Genomic DNA, 24016 nt, shown 5'->3' with positions numbered 1-24016 from the left:
ATCAGCCCAGTGCACTGGGAGATAGATGCCAGATGTTCTTGGGAGTCAAGACAGTAAGGAAACTTTCAAGTGAGAGGTGGGAACACAAACCAGATGGAGGGCTAACCAAGTAATATGCAGCAATGGGACCAGGGCTGGCAAACAGGCAATGAACAGCCCTCAAGATACAGCTAGGTGTACTATATGCCTAGGCTTGAGAAAAATGTCCCACAGTGGAGCTTTAAAAAACCTTCATGTCCACTTAATGATGGAGACTATTTTCTTTTCTGACATAAGAAACCCCTCCATTTTTCTTCTTAAGGGGTGGCTGTGAGAATGCCTTTATGAAACTGTATTAACATATTTCAATGTTGAGCAGGATTTCTGGATGCAAGTAGTAGTGTTTCCTTATGAAACCATCTTATTTGTTCTGTGATGACCTAGAATCTGGAGGTCTGTCAAACTAACAAGAACATGGATTTAAACAATGTACTTGTAGGAAAGGTCTCTCCCATTCAAGGTAAGAAGGAACTGCTAACATGGTTTGAGTTCAAATAATACTACAACTATGGAAAGAGAAAATTGAGGAGTGATGTTGGGTGGGCATCTAAGCAAGGTGGACAGTGTTTTACTTGTACATCAGCAATGTGGTCTTGGGCTATTTAAGAAAGCTAGCTAAGAATAGGCTTATGAGGAAATCAAGAAGCAGTGTTCCTACATGGTTTCTACTTCAAAATCCTGCCTTGACTTCCCTCAGTGATGGATTTGACCTGAAAGTACAAGCCAGATAAATCCTTTCTTCCCCTAAATCGTTTTTCGTCAGAACATTTATTACAGCAAAAGAGTGAAACTAGAACTGTGGAGTTTCTAACTTGGGCCACCTGATTATTAACAGGTCTTGATAAAAGAAACAGGTTATCAGCATGAGCTTATAATAGCCTCTCAATCCTCTGCAAAACCTTGTACATAAGACATTTAATCTAAAGACTGCTAAAAGGACAGCTTAATTCAACAGTTAAAAGGCAAGTGTGCCTGCTGAGAGAGGAAATACGAACAGGTATTTTCCATGGAATGGGGTATGTTAAAAACAAACAAAAACAACTTCCTGTTTTTCTTAGAAGGCAAGACAAAAAGAAATCCTTATTTCAGATTTCCTCAATGAAGACTAGAATTATCAATATTTTCAACTGGCTGTGTCATGCTATGGTGGTGAGAGGCTACCATGAGTTGGGGTTCTAGAACACAGCTTTAAGGACCAGAAATCCCTCCTTAGCCTACACCAATCTAGAGCAAACACCTCTGGGCCAATCTACTCTATAAACTCAAGGTTCACTAACTAACAAATAAGAATGTCAACATGGCATTATCACTGGAATACAAAGCTACCTGAGGTCTGACTGGCTTGAGACAGGCACTACTGAAAGCTGGCAAGACCACCCCAGACAGGCTGAGTCACAACCTGGTTTTATGGGAATAATTAGGAAAAATGAAAACAGAAAACCCAGACAAGCTGCTGTAAATCATTCCCATCTGTGAGCTACCCATGCTTCCTCAAGCTAACAATCCAGAATGAATAGACCCTGGCCCTTTAATGGAGTAAAACCACATTTTCACCTTGGTCGATTTTTTTTTTTTTTTTTTTCTGTTGTGCCTTCATCTGTAACTTAAAACAGAAACTTTATTTTGGTTTAAAAACAATTCATGCTCATGACAGAACAAAGAAACTATGAAAGAGTGGAACACAAGCTAGCTTACCCCATCTCCCCATATGGCAGTAGCATCTAGAATTTTGGCCTCCTCATTCTGTTCAGGCCACTTCAGACCTTTATGTATGTTCATATCCTATCATCTTGATTTTTTTTTTTATCTTCTCTTGAAATCCTAGTGCACTAACCTACAACACTGTGTCTCACCAAGACTGACTCGAACAATTCTCTCCAGCTTTAGTGGACATCAGCGTTACATGGAGTGTTGGGGTGAGGGGGTTTCTTAAAAACAGATTGCTGAACCCCAGGGCTCCTGACTCAAAATGCATTTCTGTGTTTCTATGAGATGTCCATGCCACCTGGAGACTACATTGTGAGAGTCAGAGAAAGCTGACAGCAAGGCTTGTTTCAACACATGTAGTTTATATACTCTCAAAATACAGTGGCACCACCTCAAAGCTTTCTCTCCTGGACAATTTTATTTAAATCTATATTTTTTTGTATGTGTGGTCCAGGAAAATCTTGTGGTATTTGAGTTTTTGATAGGCATTTCACAACAGTGAGTTCCGAGCACGCAAAGGCCTTCCATTTACCCTCCCTCCCAAGCTTCAACCTGACTACCTTGTTTTTTAGCATTAAAAAAAAAAAAAAAAAATTCCTTGTGGTTCATTCTTTCCAGACACACTTCCAAAGGTCTAGAAACCTCTCTTCACTACCCTCCTCCTGCTAGGTGTTCAAATCACAATCCAAACATCTTATTATGAGATTTTCCTTAAAGCAGTGAGTGCTCTCTCCTCTCAGCTTTATTTTGCCCTTATCTGTCGTATAACTTGCTTTTATCAAATCAAAAAGCTCTTAAGGGAAGATAGTACATCACATTCAGGACTGGGTTACTTTGAAGCTTATCATTTGATGATAAAGACACTTGTCATATAAAACATTATTTAAGCATAATAGGCATTCAGTATTTGTTAAATAAATGATCGCAGAGTTTTAGGAATAAGAAATGAACATTAAGTACAATCTGACAAGGAACTTTCTCTGAAAAGTGAATTAGTTTCAAATCCAAAATCTCTGGATGCCTGAGTACTTTATAAAAGTTGTACAGTGTTTACACACTGGCCTGTACACATAAAAGTGCTTCTAGATTATACCTAATAATGATATAAATGCTATGTAAATAGTTGTGCAGCACAGATCATTTCAAATGGCAGGCCACAAGTTTAACAGTATATACTACAATGCCCTAAGTATAGAATAGATTAACCATCTAGGTTTAAGTACATATAGGTTTATATAACAAATCACCTGAGAAACATACCCAGGTAATTGAAGGTATAAGACCAAAGCTATACCATATCATTTTGGGAAGAGATATTTGTAAGTAATTTAAAATTATTTTCAGTTGATTCCAGAAATATAGATATGGAGGGCCAGCTATAGTTATATGGAACAAAACTGTAGGCTTCAGAGCTAGAATGAGTTCAAGTCCTGGCTCTGTCACTGATAGTATTATCTGACATATGCCTCGGTTACCCCACTAAAACAGGAACAACAGAGGTGCCTTTAACAGAGGGCTTGTTGTAAGGCATAAATAGAGCATCATATGGAGATGCTTAGAGCTATAATGCTTTAGCCTAATAAATACTAAGTACTCAAAAAGTGTCAGGTGGTGTCTTTACAATGTCAAACATGCAGGCTGGATTTGCTCTCATGAAACCAAGAACCACAATGAAAATTAGGAACCTGAGAAAGACATAATATAAAGCAAATGGAGTATTAAATATCAAACTAAACACTGAAAAATTAAATGTATGACCTCCATGGATGACTGTTTCAAATAAAACTAGCCTCATTTGTCTGTTTACATGCATGTTTCCTTTTAAAAAAGGCTTATTCATGTGAAACTATATTCCTATGCCAAAGTCATTAGCATATTTCTTATGATAAATATATTGAGAATATTTCAATAGAATGTTTATATAATGAATTTGGAAAAATCTTCATAGAACTTATAGTACATGATATTCAGCCCAGCACAAGCACACACAGAATGAGAGTTTTCCTCCTCAGAGATGAAGCCAATAGGAAAAGTATTAAACTTGTATATCACTTGGAGCTTTTCTAAGTATTTGCATTTTGGACTTATCAACTTGCAAAAGGAGCACATCAAACAATGTTGCTCAAATTTTCTTTATTAAGAAAATATTTCATATATATTTAAACAGACAAACTCATACCCTTTTCTCTAAGCTTCTCATGCAAAGTTAGAATGTTTTACTCAAACCAGAACAAGTCAGTGCAAACAGTTTCAAGGCAGAGCTGGAAGTTGGCCTAGAAAGACATGCTTACAAAGCCACTGACACTCCAACTCCATCCTGATGCACTCTGAGCCTCCCCCAAGTGGTTCACTCAATCTCTATAAAAATGAATAATCCTTTAAATGAAGTCAGATCAATTACTGGTGAAGAATCTATAAACTAACACGATGTCATTTACCCTAGAAACATGCTGGTGGTCTCCTGGTTCTGTTCATATTTTTAAAAATCTGTTTCATTAATTATTCTATAAAAATATTTTAAACTAAGTGTTTATTCTGCCTATAAGCTTCCTCTAAAGTACTGTGTGAACAACTCAGACATAAATAAAAAGATGGTATGAATGAATGAGGATACCTATGAAAGATAAAATGCTCAGAACTACTTAGCCACGTTAACTCTGGATGATTCCCACAATGTAAAAATACAATAGATGCTAGAATAGAAATATAGGGATTCATTTATTACTTTTTGGTTTACAAACAAAGGCACCCAATGCTTCTATTGACTTCTTATAAAAGATTATCAGTTTACACTTAAAACAACAAACAAACAAACAAAACACAAAACAAAGTTTTCCAATCAGTTCCTACAGACAAACACAAAGGGGAGAAGGGAAAGTTCCCTCCCACTTCCAAGAGTCATCTGGCAGACTGGAGGAACACTTATTCTATGTCACCCTCAAGTCAAACAACATACAACCTGGTCATGCTTATCTGCACTAAGCTTTAAGATACATTAGCGTTGCCAAGGCAATTAATTAAATGGTTACAATGACATTACAGTGTACAAATATGTATGCCAGAGTTCAGAGAAGAAAAGATAAGGGGAAAACCCTAAATGGTTTAGAATACAGTTTTGTCAAATGAGTTGAATGAAATCAATTTATTTTACAGGTTGTCCTATTGAATATTCTGTATGAAAAATATAACCAGAACTAAAAACTCTGTCTAGCAAATTACAAACAGAATACATTTCTAAACTCTTTAAATATGACTTGAATCCAAAACATACTTGGTGAGGACTGACAATCTCACATTTTACCCTCCATACTAATTTTAAAATTGTAAATTCCAGGATGAATGCCATTTACTCATTACCTTTTGTCAACAGGATTCTAAACATATAAAATTAATTTGTAACCTCAGCAAGGCCCTAGTTAGCATTTCTTTAAATTAGATTACACAAGCAATAAAACAGAAGATACATGTCCAATTCACTTTACAGACCTGCCCACATTGCACCTGATTCTTTTCTGAGACCCAAAGACAATTCACCAGATTCTAGGTATATTTGGCAGATGTATAAAAATCATACAAAGGTTAGTGTGTTTTCATTACATCATGGAAATGTACTTGGAGACATGGAGTACTCAATGTATATTATATGGGCCACCTTAATCAAAGGTATCATTTATTCCATTTCACACACTATCATGGTCTCTCATACCTTACAAAAGGCATGGTCCTAGACCAGAGACTTCAGTATCATTCCAAAGATACATAGATATTTACATACATATTTCCTTTAAAATAATGTTTAAAAGTTTTACTACACAAAGTCTGGCTTCAACAAAGAAGCATTTTTTCCTTTTCAAGACTATACACACCTGCATGGAAAAAGCTGGTTTCCTTTACATTTTGTTTTTCCACAATAGCAAAATAAACTTTTACACTGTATTTCATTGACAAAAAATTAAAATGTAAAGTTACATTTAATTTCTTGTACTGCGAACTGACCCTTTAAGCACTTTCAAGATACACTGCTGATGATTTAAATGTAGTACAACTTGATCAGCTTAATTATAAGTGTTGTGCTGAACAAGCCATTAAAGAAAATATATGATAAAATAGTAACAAACTAGTAAGATTTAAAGGGAATTGTAATGTATCAATAAATATACATCAGTTTTCTTGCTATTATTTCTATAACTCATGTCTGTCTAAAGCTAAAAGAACATGCAAAGAAATGATGACTTGATACTCATTCAAAAGTTTGCTACTTTACATGGTAAAATCCTTTATTTAATTTTATACACATACTTATGCATTACTTATTTTTAAGGAATTCAGCTTTCAAGGTCAAAATCAGTATGTGTTGACAAACACATGAGGATATTTTCTTTGTTAAAAGCTGCAACTACATTTCTTCATAATAATGCATGTTCAGACGGGGTGAATCTTGTGAGAAAATTTATAAAGGAATAGAGAGAACATGTATGATGAATCCTTCCCTAATCCCATCTCCAATCAAGTCTCAAGAAATCCTCTTCAAAATGAAAACACATCTCACCAGAGTTCCATTTGATCAAAATGTAGACTAGAAAAATGTTGTACCATTCTTTTGATACTAACACAGTTTTACTGTGCATGTTTTCACTTCGCTTCAAATGCACAGAGCATATACTGATATGGATTCTCAAATTCACTTAGATCCATCAGTGTCTATAGAATAATATTTGGCCTTCTGATCATAAGAACAACTGATTACTTGCAGGAAAATGATATGCAACACACATTTAATCAGAAAGAAAATTAGAACATGTCTTTACATCTGATACCATCTTTAACTTATAGGAAGCAAAAAATACATGGCTGTGTTCTTAACAAAACTAAAACCCACATCTCATTTGATTAAAAAAAAAAAAAAAAAAGAAATCCAACAATGAAGAATCAAATCAAATACTTAACTAACCTAACTAGGCCTCCTGTCTGTACACTTCCCATTGCACTGAAATTAGGACTGCATGTTAAGGCATGTTTTAATTAGTATGTTCCAGAACTGCACAGTTATACTGGTCAATGTTCCCATAGCCCCGCTTCTGCCCTCTTCCTACCCTCTGCATTTCAAGGACCAAAATGTAAGTCATAGTTTGAGTGGCTATTGCAGATCTGAGCTGGCATACCACAGTGTGTTCACTATATTTTGAGCATAAACATTAAAATGTTACATAAAATGGACCATAATTTACTCCACGCTCCAACTTAAGATGGTTTAATGTCTTAACAAAAGGTGAGATGACTTAGGTACATTTTACATTTTGTGCATTTAGATCACCATATGCATAGATGTTCTAATGCTAAATTCTTGGTCTTCAGTATCTCATAGTGCTGGATGCTCGGAAGTATGACAGAAATTTGTAACACAGACTAACTACAAAGTACCAGATGTTTCTTGCCATTTGTGATCTTGCAATAAAAATGCGCCAGATAAGAATCACAAGGATAGTATTGAAACCATAACGGATATTCCGCAACCTGAAAAACAAATCAAGAGACACACTAAATATTTCCTAGAATAAAATTAATTTTGGATAGCAGCTAATTAATAACTATAATTTTAAAGTTCTAAGCAATTTTTAAACTTCCAAATTTAAAAACTAAAATAAAAGTTATTAAGTTCAAGTTAGAACAATTCAAACCTATCTGCCTGCACCTGAACAGTAGCACACCAACACATTACTCTAGCAATGGGGAGTATAGCAGTCTTTTCATATCAGTGTTCCTGGACTTAGTAAGCAACAATTAAATAGAGCACCCCTGTCTGCCCATTTCTGTGGTAGCCATCAACAAACTATAGGTTAAGCCAAGCATGGCGGCGGCCTCACACCTGTGATCCTAGCACTTGAGAGGTTGAATCTAGCAGGAAAATCCTAAATCTGAGATCAGCCTGGGCTACAGAATAAGACTCTGTCAGAAATAAAGAAAGAAGGATGGGGAAAATGTGGGAAGAAGAGGGTGGAGAGAAGGAAAAAAGAGAGGGAGGGAAAGAGGGAGGGAAGGAGGGAAGAAGCAAGCAAACTGGAAGTAAAATAGATACATGTCTGAGCTTCTGTCTAATATAAAAATGCTGCTGATAGCTAACAGTCCCAAAACTCAAAAGCCAACTGACAAGTCCTCATCTAAGAGTAACAGACATCATTAGCTCCATAAATAACCTTTCTGCTCACAAAGATCTGTAAGCATGTTACCTTGCTCATGTTTCTTAACATTTTTTATAGCTTTTGATGGTTGTACGAAGAAATTTAATCCTTCAGATAGATACTATTATAAATTCCAATAACTTTATCATGCAGTCCAAGACATGACTAGTACAGCAATGAAGGTGCAGAAGTAGAGACAGTGGCTTTAAACAAGTAGCCAAAACACCTATGTTATAATTTCCTTACAGTTAGTAAAATATGATCTTGCAAACTTTTCTCATCAATAAAACTGGCATTTTAAAAGCTCCATAGTGCTATACCTTGCCAAGTGAATAGTATGAGTCTTAGAAAATACACATACAAAAATACTACAATGAGATAACCCTTAGTACTTAAATCTCTGAGTGATGGGACTACAGCTGATTTTGACTCCTCTGTTTTCTGAGTTTATTATATTATAAAACAGCATGTACTACTTCTATATTATATTATAAAACAGCATGTACTACTTCTATTAAGAGGCTAGGAACACCATTACTCTGTACAGTAAGTTTAAAAAATAAAAAACTATGTAAGTAACTTCTGATTCAAACAATATTCTCATTTTCTGCTAATACTTTTACTTTTTCAATAGAAATTTAAGGGAAATAGTGACTTTTAAAATTAAATTTTACCCAAAGCTCATACTTAGAAATACACTAAATGAAGACAGTAAGTTTTTATAATCTTTATTTATTTGTTTGTATGGATATTTTGCCTGCATGTATGTTTGGGTGGGATCCTCCAGAGCTGGAGTGATAGCTGTGATCCACCATGCAAGTTGGAAATCAAACTCTGGTCCCCTGGAAAAGCAGCCAGTGCTCTTAACCAGGGAGCCACCTCTCTAGTCCTTCAATAATCTTAAATAAATACCATATAGCTACAAACCCAAAGGTAAGCGTTATTCTTAAATATAATGCATCATTTTTATTCAGAATACTATTTCACCAAAGCAAACTGTAGAATATTTCATAAGGAAGAGAAATTGTGCACCAAGCCCATGTCAAACTTACTTGTTCAGATGCTTTCTAGCTGCAGGGAGGCTAGACATCTCTTCATTCAATACGTATTTTTTAGTCCCCATGCAGTAGTTCTCTATATATTCTGCCCAATGTAACTGCCGTACATCAATATTAAAGGTCTATGGTAAGAAAAAAAGTTACTGCTTTGCTAATTTTTTTGTAATCTGTCAAAAAATTCAGTTTATCTGAAATACAATCTCAAATGAAAAGACTACGGAACACTTCAATATAGTATTACCTTTTCTATTGTCAACATATATCTGTGTTCTTCACTACTTTACATAGGAATTTACATGCATTTCAAGTTCCTTTCCATCTCAACCTCCCCTGTATATTTCCTACAGCACATAGATTAATTTTCCTAGAGAATATTTTTGACAACAAGAAAAAATCAAGTAGAGCATGATGGCACACACTATTATGCCAGCACACAGTAGGCTGAGTGTCACCAGTTTGAAGCTAGTTGCTGTGTGGTGGTGTGAATAAGAATGGCCTCCATAGGCTCATATGTTTGAATGCTTAGTCAACAGGGAGTGGAATTCTTTGAAAGGATTAGGAAGTGTGGCCTTGTTGAATAAGAGTGTCACTGAGGTAGCCTTTGGGGTTTCAAAAGCCCATACCAAGCCTAGGCTCTCTACCTCTCTGCATTAAGAATCAGGATGTATTCATCAGAGCCTGTCTGCATACCACCATGTTCCCACCATTATGACAATGGACTAACCCTCTGAGGCTGTGAGCAAGATCCCAATTAAATGCTTTCTTTTATAAGAGTTGCCTTGGCCATGGTGTCAAGCAGTACCTCTTCACAGCAACAGAACACTGACTAAGACACTGTGTTATACAATGAGATCCTGTCTCAAGCAACCACCACTACATACACAATAAATAAACAATGAAAAGCAAAACCTAGCTATGAATGATTGCTTAGGATTTTAGTAACAGTTACTTTGTCATTGGATGAAAAGTGTAGATAAACCTAGAAAAGACTTATAACTGCTACTGTGGCAAAATAAGAGGGCTATTAACTGTTAAGTATTCTTGATTAAATAGGCAGTTAAGTATTTTTGTGAAACGACAAGGGGACTATTCACTATAAACCATCACCCCAAAACAAGTTCTAGAAGGGAAAACATTACAAACAAATTACTACAATGAAAATATAGTACCACAGTACCAACACAGATGGAGATTTGATTTCATATAGAAGCTGTTATGAGGGGTATGTGGGTGTGTCTCTCTCTGTCTCTCTCTGTCTCTCTCTGTCTCTCTCTGTCTCTCTCTCTCTCTCTAACACACACACACACACACACACACACACACACACACACACACACACACACACAGTGTGTGACTCGAGTCCCACAGGAGAAGAACAGAACAGAAGCAGTACTAAGAACAGGATGCCTGCAAAAATGATGAAACACCACAGATTTAAAAACCACATCCACCATATATAAATACACATTTAGACACCTGAGATTAAGTCAGAAAGAAGCCCAGATAGATTATCTATAAAACAACTACTAGACTGCTGTTAACTACTTTCAACAGATGCAGTTAGAAGCCAAAAGACCATTTTTTCCAAATGTTTAATGGATTGCTAATGCAACAATCTACACCAGTGTAAAGGTGCTTGAAAACTAAAGATATTTCTGTTAGAATAAAAACTAGAGTGACCAGTTGCCATCCACAACACAGAATCACACTAAAGTTTATTCTTTAAGACTGGAGTAGAATGACTCCAGATTCCAGACTGTCCACGTAAATCACAGTGGCTGCCTGATGGTGGGAGAAATGAACGGCAACAGACGAATGATTATCCTGACAAATTACATGAGTATTTATTGCATAGACTGAACTAATTTTATTTGTGTCCCCTTCGAAGTATAGAGTAGAAGCTCGATCCTTAACAGAAGTTTTAGGAGGGAGAGACTAATAGGAGATGATTCTGTCATGAGAATTCTACCCTCATGGATGGATTAATGCCAATTATAAAAGAAGGCCATGCTGTGAGTTCTATCTCCTGCTCTCTCTTGCACTTCCACCATAGCACAAGAAGCCATTTAACAGATGTCAGTCCCTGCTCAGATGCCAGAACTATGAATTAATTTCTGTTCATTATAAATTACCCCTGTCTTTTATTCTCCTATACCAGCATAAAACAGACTGAGATAAACTCCAGTAACAAATGACCTGTAACAGCAGAATACAGACGTTGGTCCTTAATTATCCAAAACAGGTCAAAGTATCCATTTATGTTAGGCTTAAAAATCGATGCTGTACTCTCTAGAGCAAGGTGCTAAAACAACTGAAAAAGAATGTAATTTTATGCAACTAAAGTAGGTGGGAAAACCAAAACTGTAACAAACAACCTAATATATATAGTGGAGGTATAGTGGAGCATGCCTGTAATTCCAGCATTTGGGAATGCAGGAGAATCTCAAGTTTAAGGCCAGCTTGGGCTATAAAGTAAGACGGTATCCAAGATACCTAAAAACAAGGCAAAAAGAGAACAGAAAAGATAATTAAGATAGGTATAATGGGAACTCCCATCTGCACCAGACGTGAGTGCCTGAGGTTACAGCCACAGAGGCAACTGCCCCTGGGTCCCACCACTAGACACAGCCTATCCCAGAAGGACCTGACCATCTTGGCCCCAGTTTCCGGCCAATCGGCGGGCCCTGCAGGAAGGCTCCCCTTCTCCAAGACTGCAGACAGACACTGCAGTCTCCACACCCTGCCCCCACACCCATCTGCCAGAGACCCCAGCCACTTCTTGAGGATCAGAGACCAGCCCCCAGCTTCCATCCTGCCCTGGAACTCCCATCTGGACCAGAGACCAGAGGAACTCCCATCTGGACAAGAGGAGCTACCATCTGGACAAAATAAGGAGACCCCAGGGACTTCCCAAGACTCAGAGTCCAGGCCCCCAGCTCCTATCTGGCCAACACTCTCATCTGGACCAGCGTTCCCATCTGGCCCAGAGCTTCCATCTGGACCAGAGAGAGGCTCCCTAAATCTGTCAGCTCTTTGGACCAAGTACACTGATAAGACCAAGAACGAACCCAAGAGGAGATGGGCAGACGTCAAGGCAGTAGTACATACAACAAAATAAAGAGCAATACAGCATCACCAGAACCTAGCCCTTCTCCAACAGCTAGACCTGAACATCACAGAATGGAAGAAGAAGAAGAAAACAACCTTATAAGTAACATCATGAAGAGGCTAGAGCCTTATGTAGAAGAAATCAAAAATTAAGTGGAGGAACAGACAAACAAAAAATGGGAAGAACGCTATAAAAAACTAGAGGAAAGGACAATTAAAGCAGAAGAAAACAGTAAGTCCTTGAAAGAAAATCATGAAAAAGCAAGGGAGACAGTCCAAGACCTGAAGAGGGAAATAGGAAAAATGAAGAAGACACTAGCAGAAGGAATGCTGGAAATAGAAAATCTGAGTAAACAAACAGGAACTTCAGAGGCAAGTATAACCAACAGAATGCAAGAGATGGAAGAGAAGATCTCTGGTGTTGAAGATACAGTAGAAGAAATAGATTCATCAGTCAAAGAAAACACTAAAACCAACAAAGTCATGACCCAAAACATCCAAGAAATTTGGGACACCATGAAAGGACCAAACCTACGAATAATAGGGATAAAGGAGAAAAATACCAACTCAAAGGCACAGAAAATACATTTAACAAGATCATAGAAGAAAACTTTCCCAACTTAAAGAAGGAAATGCCTATGAAGATACAAGAAGAAGAAATCAAGAAATTAAAGACTTCCTAGAGATCAATGAAAATGAATACACCACATACCCGAACTTATGGGACACTATGAAAGCAGTGCCAAGAGGGAAATTCATAGCACTAAATGCCTATATGAAGAAGCAGGAGAAATCTCACGCTAGTGACTTGACAGCACACCTGAAAGTCCTTGAACAGGAAGAAGCAAAGTCTCCCAGGAGGAACAGACACCAGGAAATTATCAAATTGAGAGCTGAAATCAATAAAATAGAAATAAAGAGAACAATACAAAGGATTAATGAAACAAAGAGTTGGTTCTTTGAGAAGATCAACAAGATAGACAAGCCCTTATCCAAAATAACCAAAAGACAGAGAGAGAGCATCCAAATTAACAAAATCAGAAACGAAAAGGGGGACATAACAACAGACAATGAGGAAATCCAGAGAATCATCAGGTCATACTTCAAAAACCTCTACTCCACAAAACTGGAAAATCTAAAAGAAATGGATAATTTTCTGGATAGGTACCACAGACCTAAGTTAAATCAAGACCAGATAAACCATTTAAATAGTCCAATAACCCCTAAGGAAATAAAATCAGTCATTAAAAGTCTCCCAACCAAAAAAAGCCCTGGACCTGATGGTTTCACTGCAGAATTCTACCAGATCTTCAAAGAAGACTTAATACCAATACTCTTTAAATTGTTCCACACAATAGAAGCAGAAGGTATATTACCAAACTCTTTCTATAAGGCTACAATTACCCTGATTCCTAAACCAAACAAAGATGCAACAAAGAAAGAGAACTACACACCGATCTCCCTCATGAACATCAATGCAAAAATACTCAATAAAATTCTGGCAAACAGACTCCAAGAACACATCAAAACAATTATCCACCATGATAAAGTAGGCTTCATCCCAGGGATGCAAGGGTGGTTCAACATACAAAAGTCCGTCAATGTAATACATCATATAAACAAACTCAAAGAAAAAAAACCACATGATCATCTCACTAGATGCAGAAAAGGCATTTGACAAAATCCAACACCCCTTCATGATAAAGGTCTTGGAGCGATCAGGAATACAGGGCACATACCTAAACATAATAAAGGAAATCTACAGCAAGCCAATAGCCAACATCAAATTAAATGGAGAGAAACTCAAAGCAATACCACTAAAATCAGAAACAAGGCAAGGCTGTCCCTTCTCCCCATACTTATTCAATATAGTACTTGAAGTTCTAGACAGAGCTATAAGACAACATCTCCCTACTTGCAGATGACATGATAGTATATATGAGTGACCCCAAAAATTCAACCAAGGAACTGATACAGCTAATAAAAACCTTCAGCAACATAGCAGGATACAAGATCAACTAAAAAAAAAAATCAGTAGCCCTCTATACAATAGACAAACAGGCTGAGAAGGAAATCAGAGATACATCACCCTTTACAATAGCCACAAATGATATAAAATACCTTGGGGTTACTCTAAGCATGTGAAGGACCTATATGACAAGAACTTTAAGTACCTGGGGAAAAAAAATTGAAGAAGATGTCAGAAAATGGAAAGATCTCCCATGCTCATGGATAGGCAGGATTAACATAGTAAAAATGGCAATCTTACCAAAAGCAAGCTACAGATTCAATACAATCCCCATCAAAGTACCAACATAATTCTTCACAGATCTGGAAAGAATAATACTCAACTTCATATGGAAAAACAAAAAACCCAGGATAGCCAAAAGAATCCTGTACAATAAAACAACCTCTGGAGGCATCACAATCCCCAACCTCAAGCTCTACTATAGAGCTACTATAATAAAAACAGTTTGGTACTGGCATAAAAACCGACATGTGGAACAGTGTAATCAAATTGAAGACCCTGACATTAACCCGCACACCTATGAACATATAATTTTTGACAAAGAAGCCAAAAAGGTACAATGGAAAAAAGAAAGCATCTTCAACAAATGGTGCTGGCATAACTGGATGTCAATGTGTAGAAGGCTGCAAATAGATGTCACCATGCACAAAACTTAAGTCCAAGTGGATCAAAGACCTCAACATAAATCCAGTTACTCTGAACATGATAGAAGAGAAAGTAGGAAGTACTCTTGAACGCACTGGCACCGGAGAAAACTTTCTAAATATAACACGAGTAGCACAGACACTGAGAGAAACAATCAATCAATGGGACCTGTTGAAACTGAGAAGCTTTTGTAGAGCAAAGGACACGGTCAACAAGACAAAGCGACAACCTACAGAATAGGAAAAGGTCTTCACCGACCCCACATCTGACAAAGGGCTGATATTCAGAATATATAAAGAACTCAAGAAATTAAACATCAAAACGCCTAACAGTCCAATTAAGAAATGGACTATAGAACTAAACAGAGAATTCTCAATAGAGGAAGTTCAAATGGCTGAAAGACATTTAAGGAATTGCTCAACATCCCTAATTATCCGGGAAATACAAATCAAAACAACTCTTAGATACCACCTTATACCTGTCAGAGTGGCTAAGATCAAAAACACATAAGACAGCTTATGCTGGAGAGGATGTGGAGCAAGGGGAACTCTCCTCCACTGCTGGTGGGAATGCAAGCTTGTACAGCCACTCTGGAAATCAATATGGCGCTTCCTTAGAAAATTGGGAATCCATGTCCCCCAAGACCCAGCAGTAGCACTCTTGGGCATATACCCAAGGAATGCTCAATCATACCACAAGGGCATTTGCTCACCTATGTTCATATCAGCATTGTTTGTAATAGCCAGGACCTGGAAACAACCTAGATGCCCTTCAACTGAAGAATGGATAAAGAAAATATGGCACATATACACAATGGAGTACTACTCAGCAGAGGAAAACAATGACATCATGAAGTTTGCAGGCAAATGTATAGATCTAGAAAAAATCATCCTGAATGAGGTAACCCAGAGTCAGAAGGACAAACATGGTATGTACTCACTCATAGGAGGATACTAGATGTAAAACAAAGATGACTAGAGTGCTACACAACTCCAGGGAGGCTACCTAGAAAACGGGACCCTAGGAAAGACCCAGGGATCACCCAATGACAGAGAAATGGATGAGATCTACATGAACAACCTGGACGACAGTGGGAGTAATGAAGGGCAAGATTTGGGGGAAAAGAAAGCTTAGGGGAGCAGGAGATCCCAGCTGGATCAAAAACAGAAAGGGAGAACGAGGAATAACAGACCATGATAAATGAAGACCACATGAGAACAGGAATAAGCAGAGTGCTGGAGGGGTCCCCAGAAATCCACAATGATATATCCTCTGTAGACTGCTGGCAATGGTCAAGAGAAAGCCTGATCTGACCTAGTCTGGTGATCAGATGACTAAACTCCCTAACAATTATCTTGGAACTCTCATCCAATAACTGATGGAAGTGGATGCAGAGATCCTCAGCCAGGCCCCAGGTGGAGCTCCAGGTGTCCAACTGTCGAGAAAGAGGAAGGATTTTAAGAGCGTGAATTGTTGAATCCAAGATTGCAAAAAGCACAGGGACAAATAGCCAATCGAATGGAAGTACATGAATTATGAACCAATGGCTGTGGAGCCCCCAGCTAGATCAGGCCCTCTGGATAAGTGAGACAATTGAATAGCTTGATCTGTTTGGGAGGCACCCAGGCTGTGGGACCAGGACCTGTCCTTAGTGCATGAGCTGTCTGTTTGGAATCTTGGGCTTACACAGGGACACATGCTCAGCCTGGAAGGAGGTGACAGGACCTGCCTGTACTGAATCCACCAGGTTTAAATGAATCCCCAGGGGAGTCTTGGTCCTGGAGGACATGGGAATGGAGGGGAGGGGCTGGGGGAAGGTAGTGGTGGGGGCAGAGGGGGGGAGGACAGGGGAACCCATGGCTGATGTATTAAATTAAAACACATAATAAAAAAAAAAAGATAGGTATAACAAAATGAAGCCCTAAGGAATTTAAGTCTAATATTAAGGTTGGGATGTAGTTCAGGTACAGCACCTGCCTAGCATACACAAGGGTCTGTTTCCTTAGAAGAACAAACAATTCCAAAATTATCAGGTTATGGTTCAGATTAAAGTCTCCAAAAAAGGGTCAGTAATTATCAGACTATAACAACAGCTCTAGGTTGCTTATAAGAGACATGCCTAAAAGATAAGGATGCAGACTAGTTGAATATAAAGTTGAAGACAGACACAGCACACATTTCTACTAGTAATAAATGAAGATTCCCAGGGACTCTTTACAGTATGCTGTCAAAATTTGCATGATTGCAAATCTGGTAAATAACAAATAAAAATTCAGCCTAGTTTTGACTTCCGTCCTATGAATGTTTTGAAATAGATACAGATTATTTTCTGTAATTTGTTCATCTTCTTAGCCCATGTTTCAGTGAATAATGACACCACTATTTCTACATAAACACTTTATTTAGTAGGAAATACATACTGGTATCAAGACACCACCACACACACACACAACTGGCCAAAATTAAGATTTAAAATTAAAATACAAAGCACTGTGAAGAACAGGAGTTCTTATACATTAGTACTTGGAATATAAATGGATATAACCATTTGGGAAATATTTATTGTAATAAACTATATTGAACACACGAATAAACTATACACCATCAATTCATTTTCTAGGCATATACTCTACAAAAGATGTGTTCATATGCCATAAATAATGTTCACGCAACAGTTAATCCTTATAGTCTCCAACTGAAAAAACCATCAATATAAGAATGGAAAAATTGTATAGTCACAAAAGGGAAAATTACTTTAGTGCTCAAGATAACTGTTATCTCTGGAGAACACAGAGGAAAAGAGTATGATAGATAAAAGGAGTAGTGACATTCTAGGTTCCTCACCTAAGTGCTTACTCTTTAACAATCGCTAAGCAAATAAGCTACATATTAGGCCTGACAAAGAATAGATTAAAAAGGGGGGAAAGAAAAGGAAGAAGCCACAAAATTTCCACCTAAAAATATCTGCAGGTTCTGATGAGCTAAACCTGTTTCTAGGATTACAACCAGAAATGAAGACTAGATTCACTTAAATATAAACTTGCAGAAAGAAGATTTAGAGCAATTATGAATAAATGGCTAAGATTAAGTTGAACTTTCTAAAAATGAAAGTATAAAAACTCAACTGGCTGTTAGAGAATATAAGTAAATAATATACATTCTAGTTCAAAAGCAAATATTTTTTCGTTTCATCTACCATGTAACAATTCTGTGAGACGGTAAGACTAGAGAAACAACATCATCTGAAGAAACAGTGCTTAAGAACTTTCCCAAATTCCTGAAAGACACCTATCTACAGTTATAGAAAGCCCAAACAAAATTTTAGAACACCAAACATGTGGAAAACCTAGAAAAGAGCCAGGACAAACAAGTAACTGATCTTTCAACTACAACAAAATGGAAATAACAGAAAATAATCTTTAATGTGCTGAAACTGTGTTTTAAAAAAAACAAAACACCTAGGGTGAATAAAGACTGATGGACAATCAAAAGCTGAAAGTTCACTACGATCAGTCTCCTAACTAAGCCATATTCTGTGTTCTAGGTACTTCAGACAGAAAGAAAATGGTAATAAAGAGAAACTCCAAGAATGAAAACGGATGGAGCAACTGTCTTCTAATTGTAGGTCTTGAACTGGAGAACTACAGTAATCTGTAAACACACATGGCTGGAGAGCTGGAGGTATTATCACAGCCATGTTAGGGTTCTAATTACCATAAGGAGGAAGCTACTGAGACTGAAGCCCTAGGTTCAGTCCTAACACTGCTATACCTGTATAAGGAGGTAAGTAGATGTATTTAAGACATATATACACACTAAAATATATGAGGTAGCTGGGCAGTAGTGGCTCAGGCCTTTAATCTAGTACTCAGGAGGCAGAGGCAGGTGGACCTGTGAATTTAAGGACAGCGTAGTCTGACAGCCAGAGCTATATAAATGAGACATTGCTTCAAAAAATTAAAACACAAAAATCTGAGGTAACTTGAGAAGGAACACAGTTTAACTGTCAAACAAGCAGAGTGTGACAAAGAGCATACAATATAAAAAAGCAATTGGAGCCCCCCACCACAAAAAAAAAAAATTAAGAGAAAGCAAGGTATTCTGAACATAAAACCCATAAAGATGTTAAAGTTCTCTTTGAACTCAACAGTGTGGGAAGAAAGGATTAACAACTCAATTGTACTTTGGAAAGCCTTTGATATTCACAAATACTTTATCAATTCTAAGATAAAGCAAATATAAATAATTAAGAATTAAAATACTGAAGGGTTGGGAATTTAGCTCAGTGGTAGGGCTCTTGCCTAGCAAGCACAAGGCCCTAGGTTCCATCCTCAGCTACAAACAAACAAACAAACAAATAAAAAGATTGAAATACTGAGAAAATATAATTAGATTGATGTTCTTATGTGATGGTTGTGGGAAATGCTTAGGTTTCAGGCTGCTTACTGATCACATTTTCTAACCCAAAACAGAAAAATACTTGCCTTTTTATCTTCGGGGTTTAGTTGGTTCATTAACATATTGACATTATCAGTATTCCAAACCCAAGAATGACTTGTGAAATACTCAAGAAATACCATGGCTTTGTGAAGACGAGTGATTGTTTTCATCATCCTGTATTTCAAGAAAAATCAAGAGATTCATATAATATATAGACTGGGTAAAAAAAAATCCCATTATCACCAGGGGTCCCAACCACTCACTCCCAACTATAAGTGTACCAAACCAGCAAAGAATCAGAATATTTCTGCATCTTGGAAAAATAATTTATAAATCCAAAATGGAAAAACAAATTAGAAGTGGCAGCAAAAGAAATTTAGCATCATGTGCACAAAGTTCTGCTGACACAGAATTAATTCTCAAAGGATATAAAGTTTAAATTCAAATTTTCTATTACCACACTAGGCAAAATGATTCAGTTTAGTGTCCCTTCGCTTTTCAGCTAAACTGTACTTAGTGAGAGTCTTTAACACAGATTCTACAACTATGTTATCTCAGCATCTCTGAAGCAGATATACAGAAATATTCCTTTGCCATTTAGTCAACTCTATTAGAAAAATAGAAGAACTTTTTTTCAACAGTGATTGGCACCACTCCTGATTATCTGAATGTGCTGTGAAATCAATGACTGATGCTAAGGACTTTTTGAAATACTCAACTCCTCAGACCTCACCCATGCCCTTTCCTTAGAGAAACAAAATAGTATAATACTTTGTTTCTTTTTAAAGGGCAAGGAACCTTAATCTTATATGACATTTTATTTATTATCACTTGCATAAGTCATTGATATCAAAGCACTATTCCAAGCAGTAATTAAGAAAGAGCTTTCTGAATCAAATATACACCAAAAAACAGAAAAATAATTCATGAAGAAATTTTACAAATGGGAGACTTGGTAGAAAATCAGAATATGAGAAATGATGAAGAAAATAAAAGCAGCATCATTAGCCAAGAAACTGTGATAATATTCAATACATTTAGAAAGAAAACCTGAATAAAATACTTGAAGGAAATGAGGCAATATGGCTTAAAAAAAAAAACCAACTATTTCATTTGCTAAAGAATTTCAAAATAAATTCATTAAACATGAAAAGAACTATCAAATATTCAAAGCTATATCTAGAAATAAACTACATAGATAAAACTTAGGGAAAGTTGCTTTAATGAACCAGATTTTTAAAAAAATTTTTCTCTTTAAATATACAACAGTATCAAAGGTAGTATAATATACATTAATTTCATCCCAAACATGCATAGTTCCTATTGTTTTCCAATGAGTATTTTACTAAAACATTTTTTCTTTCTGACTCCTTAACTGTTAATTCTTGTCTAATCTCATGTAGATTCACTCAAGTGATGATAGCTGCCCTAAAATCAACCCTGATTCAGCCATTCAAAAAATATTTCTTATTTAAAGAGAGAGAGAGAGAGAGAGAGGGAGAGAGGAGGGAGGGAGGGAGGGAGGGAGGGAGGGAGGGAGGGAGGGAGGGAGGAGGGGGCAAGGATGGTAGCTCATGCATGCTTGTAATCCCACACTTGGGAGGCTGGAGAACAGCCATGAATGTGGAGATAGACTGGTTTACAACTCAACCCTGTCTCCAAAACAAACAAACAAACAAACAAACAAACAAGAGGGAAAGGGTGGGAAAGAGTTGAAAATTCATACCCACGAGAAATGTACAGACAATGTTATCAGGAAGCTAAAGTACACTTAAAATTGCGCCATCACTCTGGTTCAACATGTCATAGTGAATGCTTATGATTATATTGTCTGGTACCTGCTAAGGATGTATTTATTCTTTACTATGACAACTTCTAAAATACAATTAATCACAATTTACAGTAAGGCCAGATCTTAATGATCATCTAATCTAGGGTTTCTCAACCTTACTTATCACAAATAAAAGTATCCATGTACTAAGAAACTTGGCAGTACCCATGGCCTTAGCATACTAGGGACATCATGCCCGCCCCCATTGTGATGATGAACTCCAAATATTGTCAAATGTCCCCTGTAAGAATCACTCAGATGAAAAATGTCAGGTTCAGAGAAGTTAAACTGAACAGTGAGAAACATGAAGCAACTTTTTAAAAGATGCTATCTGTAACAACAACGTAATGTTAAATGTAGAGTAATTTATGATTTTACATGTACCCTGCTCTCCCCTTTAATCAAGAATCCACATATTAAGAAACAGAACATAATTATTTCAAAATATACAGCAAGTTAGATTTTTATCTAGCTGACCCTCAAAATCATATAAATGAGTAAACTGAATTCCATGAACTGAACAACACTAGTTTAAAGTATTTTATTAGGGTCTACAGATAATGTTGACTTACTCTTGACTAGGCAAATATCTAAAGAATAAATTGTGACACTTTTGGTTAATGTGTACATCACCTAACTTTTATATACCTTGTTGCTTTTATTTGCTTACTTACTTAATTGTGCTTTTTTAAGACAGAGTTTCAATCATTCTATGCTGGCCTATGGAACTATGTAGCCCAGGCTGGCCTCAAACTTGTGGAAATCCTCCTGCTTCAGCTTCCTAAAGTGCTCAAATTAACGTCCGCAGCACCATACCCTACTCCTTGTTGCTTTTATATTATACACTTACAGAGGTCTCGGGTTATCCCTGCTTTGATACAGGTAAGACTATTCCTTCCATCCTACAAGGTAATTTACACTTTTACCTAGGCTAACTTCTCATCACAAGGAGAAGACATCTGTAACCATTAGAATGAGGTTCTGACTTCAGAGGCTAGGTAAGAACGATGCTAAGAGTAGTCTGCCTTGCTCACTGCATACTCATCCTTGAAGACTTCAGTCACCTTGCAAGCTGTCCAATGACCCCTGAGGCTGTTATGCTACAAGAAAGCTCAAACCGGACCGTGTGCAGACAACACATGAAGAGTCTAATTCTACACGAAGAGAGAAAGCTGCCTGGCTGCTCTGCACCCTTCCTCTCCCTTAATGACTCTCTCTAGTGCAGATGCCCTGGTCCCTGTCTGACCAGAGCTTAAAGACTTACTTCAAACCAAAACCACTCATCCCAACTCTCTAGAAATCCTTACTCACAGAAATTGTGACACATAAACAAAATAACTTGCTTTAAGACAGTATAGTTACATGGTGACTTGTCATTCAACAGAGTAACACGTCTTAGTACTGGGAAGGACTGGCAATAATACAAAGCTGGGGTTTGTGGTATTTCAGAATTAGGTGGAAGACTCTTATGACCTTTGAGATAATCTGCTAAAATCTGAAAGAGTCATGAAAAGAAAATTAGAGGATACTTTATACAGCTTGAAGCTACAGTAACATGGAGGATAACAAAAACCAAACCTATATTCCTAAAATTTAATCTTGTCAAGATTTTTTTGAATAAAAAAAAGCTGATCTTAGAAAGTGAACTGTTTGAAATTTGGAGAAAACATAAAAGGCTAGTCAGGAATTCTTTAAAAGTAATTTCTTATGGCAGTGCATGCCTGTCACGCATGCACACTCGTGCTAGTAGTACTTAAGTCCTGAGCCATAGGCTCATGATGGCAGAACAGTGCTAGGCAGAGGAAGCACAGCTGCAGTGCCTCCAGAGCTGAAAAGCATTCGGCATAGTTCACTGCACAGACAAACCACCACACACAGTAAGCTGGGATAATCACATGGGAAACCTGGAATTCTCAATGTTGTTGCACTGAAAGCTGAGTGGACTACTCCACTGATGCTAGCTACCCTTGCAATTACCAGTTAACCAGTGTACTAAAAATGTTAAAATGAAGACTGTAGGTGAGTAAGAAAGCAACAATAGACTTGACAAGGCAGTGGGAGACAGATGCTAACCTATTGTTAGGCTATTACCAAGTCTGAATAGTAACAGATTAAATGGTCAAAAACTGGTGTTTTTATCTGGAATTCAGAAATTCTAGGTTGTATCACATCAATTATTTAATAAATGAAAACAAATTGGAAACAGTTTCTAAGCATAAATCAAATCCAAGAGAGAGATATAAGATTCTTTAAGATTTTAGAATGACCTTATTCAACATGGAATCTTTCAGAAAGACTAAACAAACAAACAAACAAATCTCTCCAGATTGTAAAGATACATATCACATTCTCTACTGTTTGGATGGCAGTTTGTAAGAGGCAAAGATTTAGTATCTATTTTACTGTTCCACAGCAATCTAATGAGACCCAAGAAGGGCTTGTCTCAAAGAGATTTGTGAATATACTCTGATCTGATTATCTTCAGAAAAGACACAGTGAAAACTCCCAATTTTTAAAGCCACATGAGTTTATATAAAAAGGGAGAGTATACCAATGAAAATGTCTCTGTAACACAAGTCAGTCAACAAGAGCCCACACACCAACTCCATTCTATTACTGTTTTGTAAATAAAGTTTTACTGAAACAATCATGTTCATTATTTATAAACTGTCTATGACTTCTTTCCTTCTTTTAACAGCAGAGCAGACTGGTAGTAACAGAAACAACTGCTTACAAGACCTAAACATTTACAAGATGGCTTTTTATAAGAAATGTTTCCTGACCACTGTCCTGGAGTCTAACTTTTTATGGGCAGGAAGCAAGATGAGTAGGCTGTTCAATCTTAACATAGGCCATTTTTTAATGGAAAAAAAGAATGGAGAATTCTCAGAATGTAGAAATGAGTATAGCTGTCAACATATACCTGGACTGCAATTGAGAACTGATATAGAACAGTGTTTGCTGTGTGCTTTTTCTCTCT

General features: G+C 37.0%; 1 protein-coding gene across 4 annotated transcripts in view; it reads right to left on the bottom strand.

The window, feature by feature from the left end:
- Window positions 1-4440: 4440 nt before the first annotated feature.
- Window positions 4441-24016, bottom strand: part of Far1 (fatty acyl-CoA reductase 1) — a 65333-nt gene continuing 45757 nt past the window's right edge. For all 4 annotated transcript variants that reach the window (XM_036189866.1, XM_036189850.1, XM_036189877.1 and 1 more), the window contains 3 exons: window positions 19250-19379; window positions 8978-9105; window positions 4441-7260 (listed from right to left, as the gene is read on the bottom strand). In XM_036189866.1, coding sequence (XP_036045759.1) covers window positions 7098-7260; window positions 8978-9105; window positions 19250-19379 — 421 coding nt within the window. In that variant the 3' untranslated portion in view covers window positions 4441-7097. The remainder of the gene's footprint in view (window positions 7261-8977; window positions 9106-19249; window positions 19380-24016) is intronic.

This window comes from Onychomys torridus, chromosome 1, assembly GCF_903995425.1.
Source record: "Onychomys torridus chromosome 1, mOncTor1.1, whole genome shotgun sequence".
NCBI classification, from domain to species: Eukaryota; Metazoa; Chordata; class Mammalia; order Rodentia; family Cricetidae; genus Onychomys; species Onychomys torridus.
This window is presented reverse-complemented; position numbering and strand designations above follow the sequence as displayed.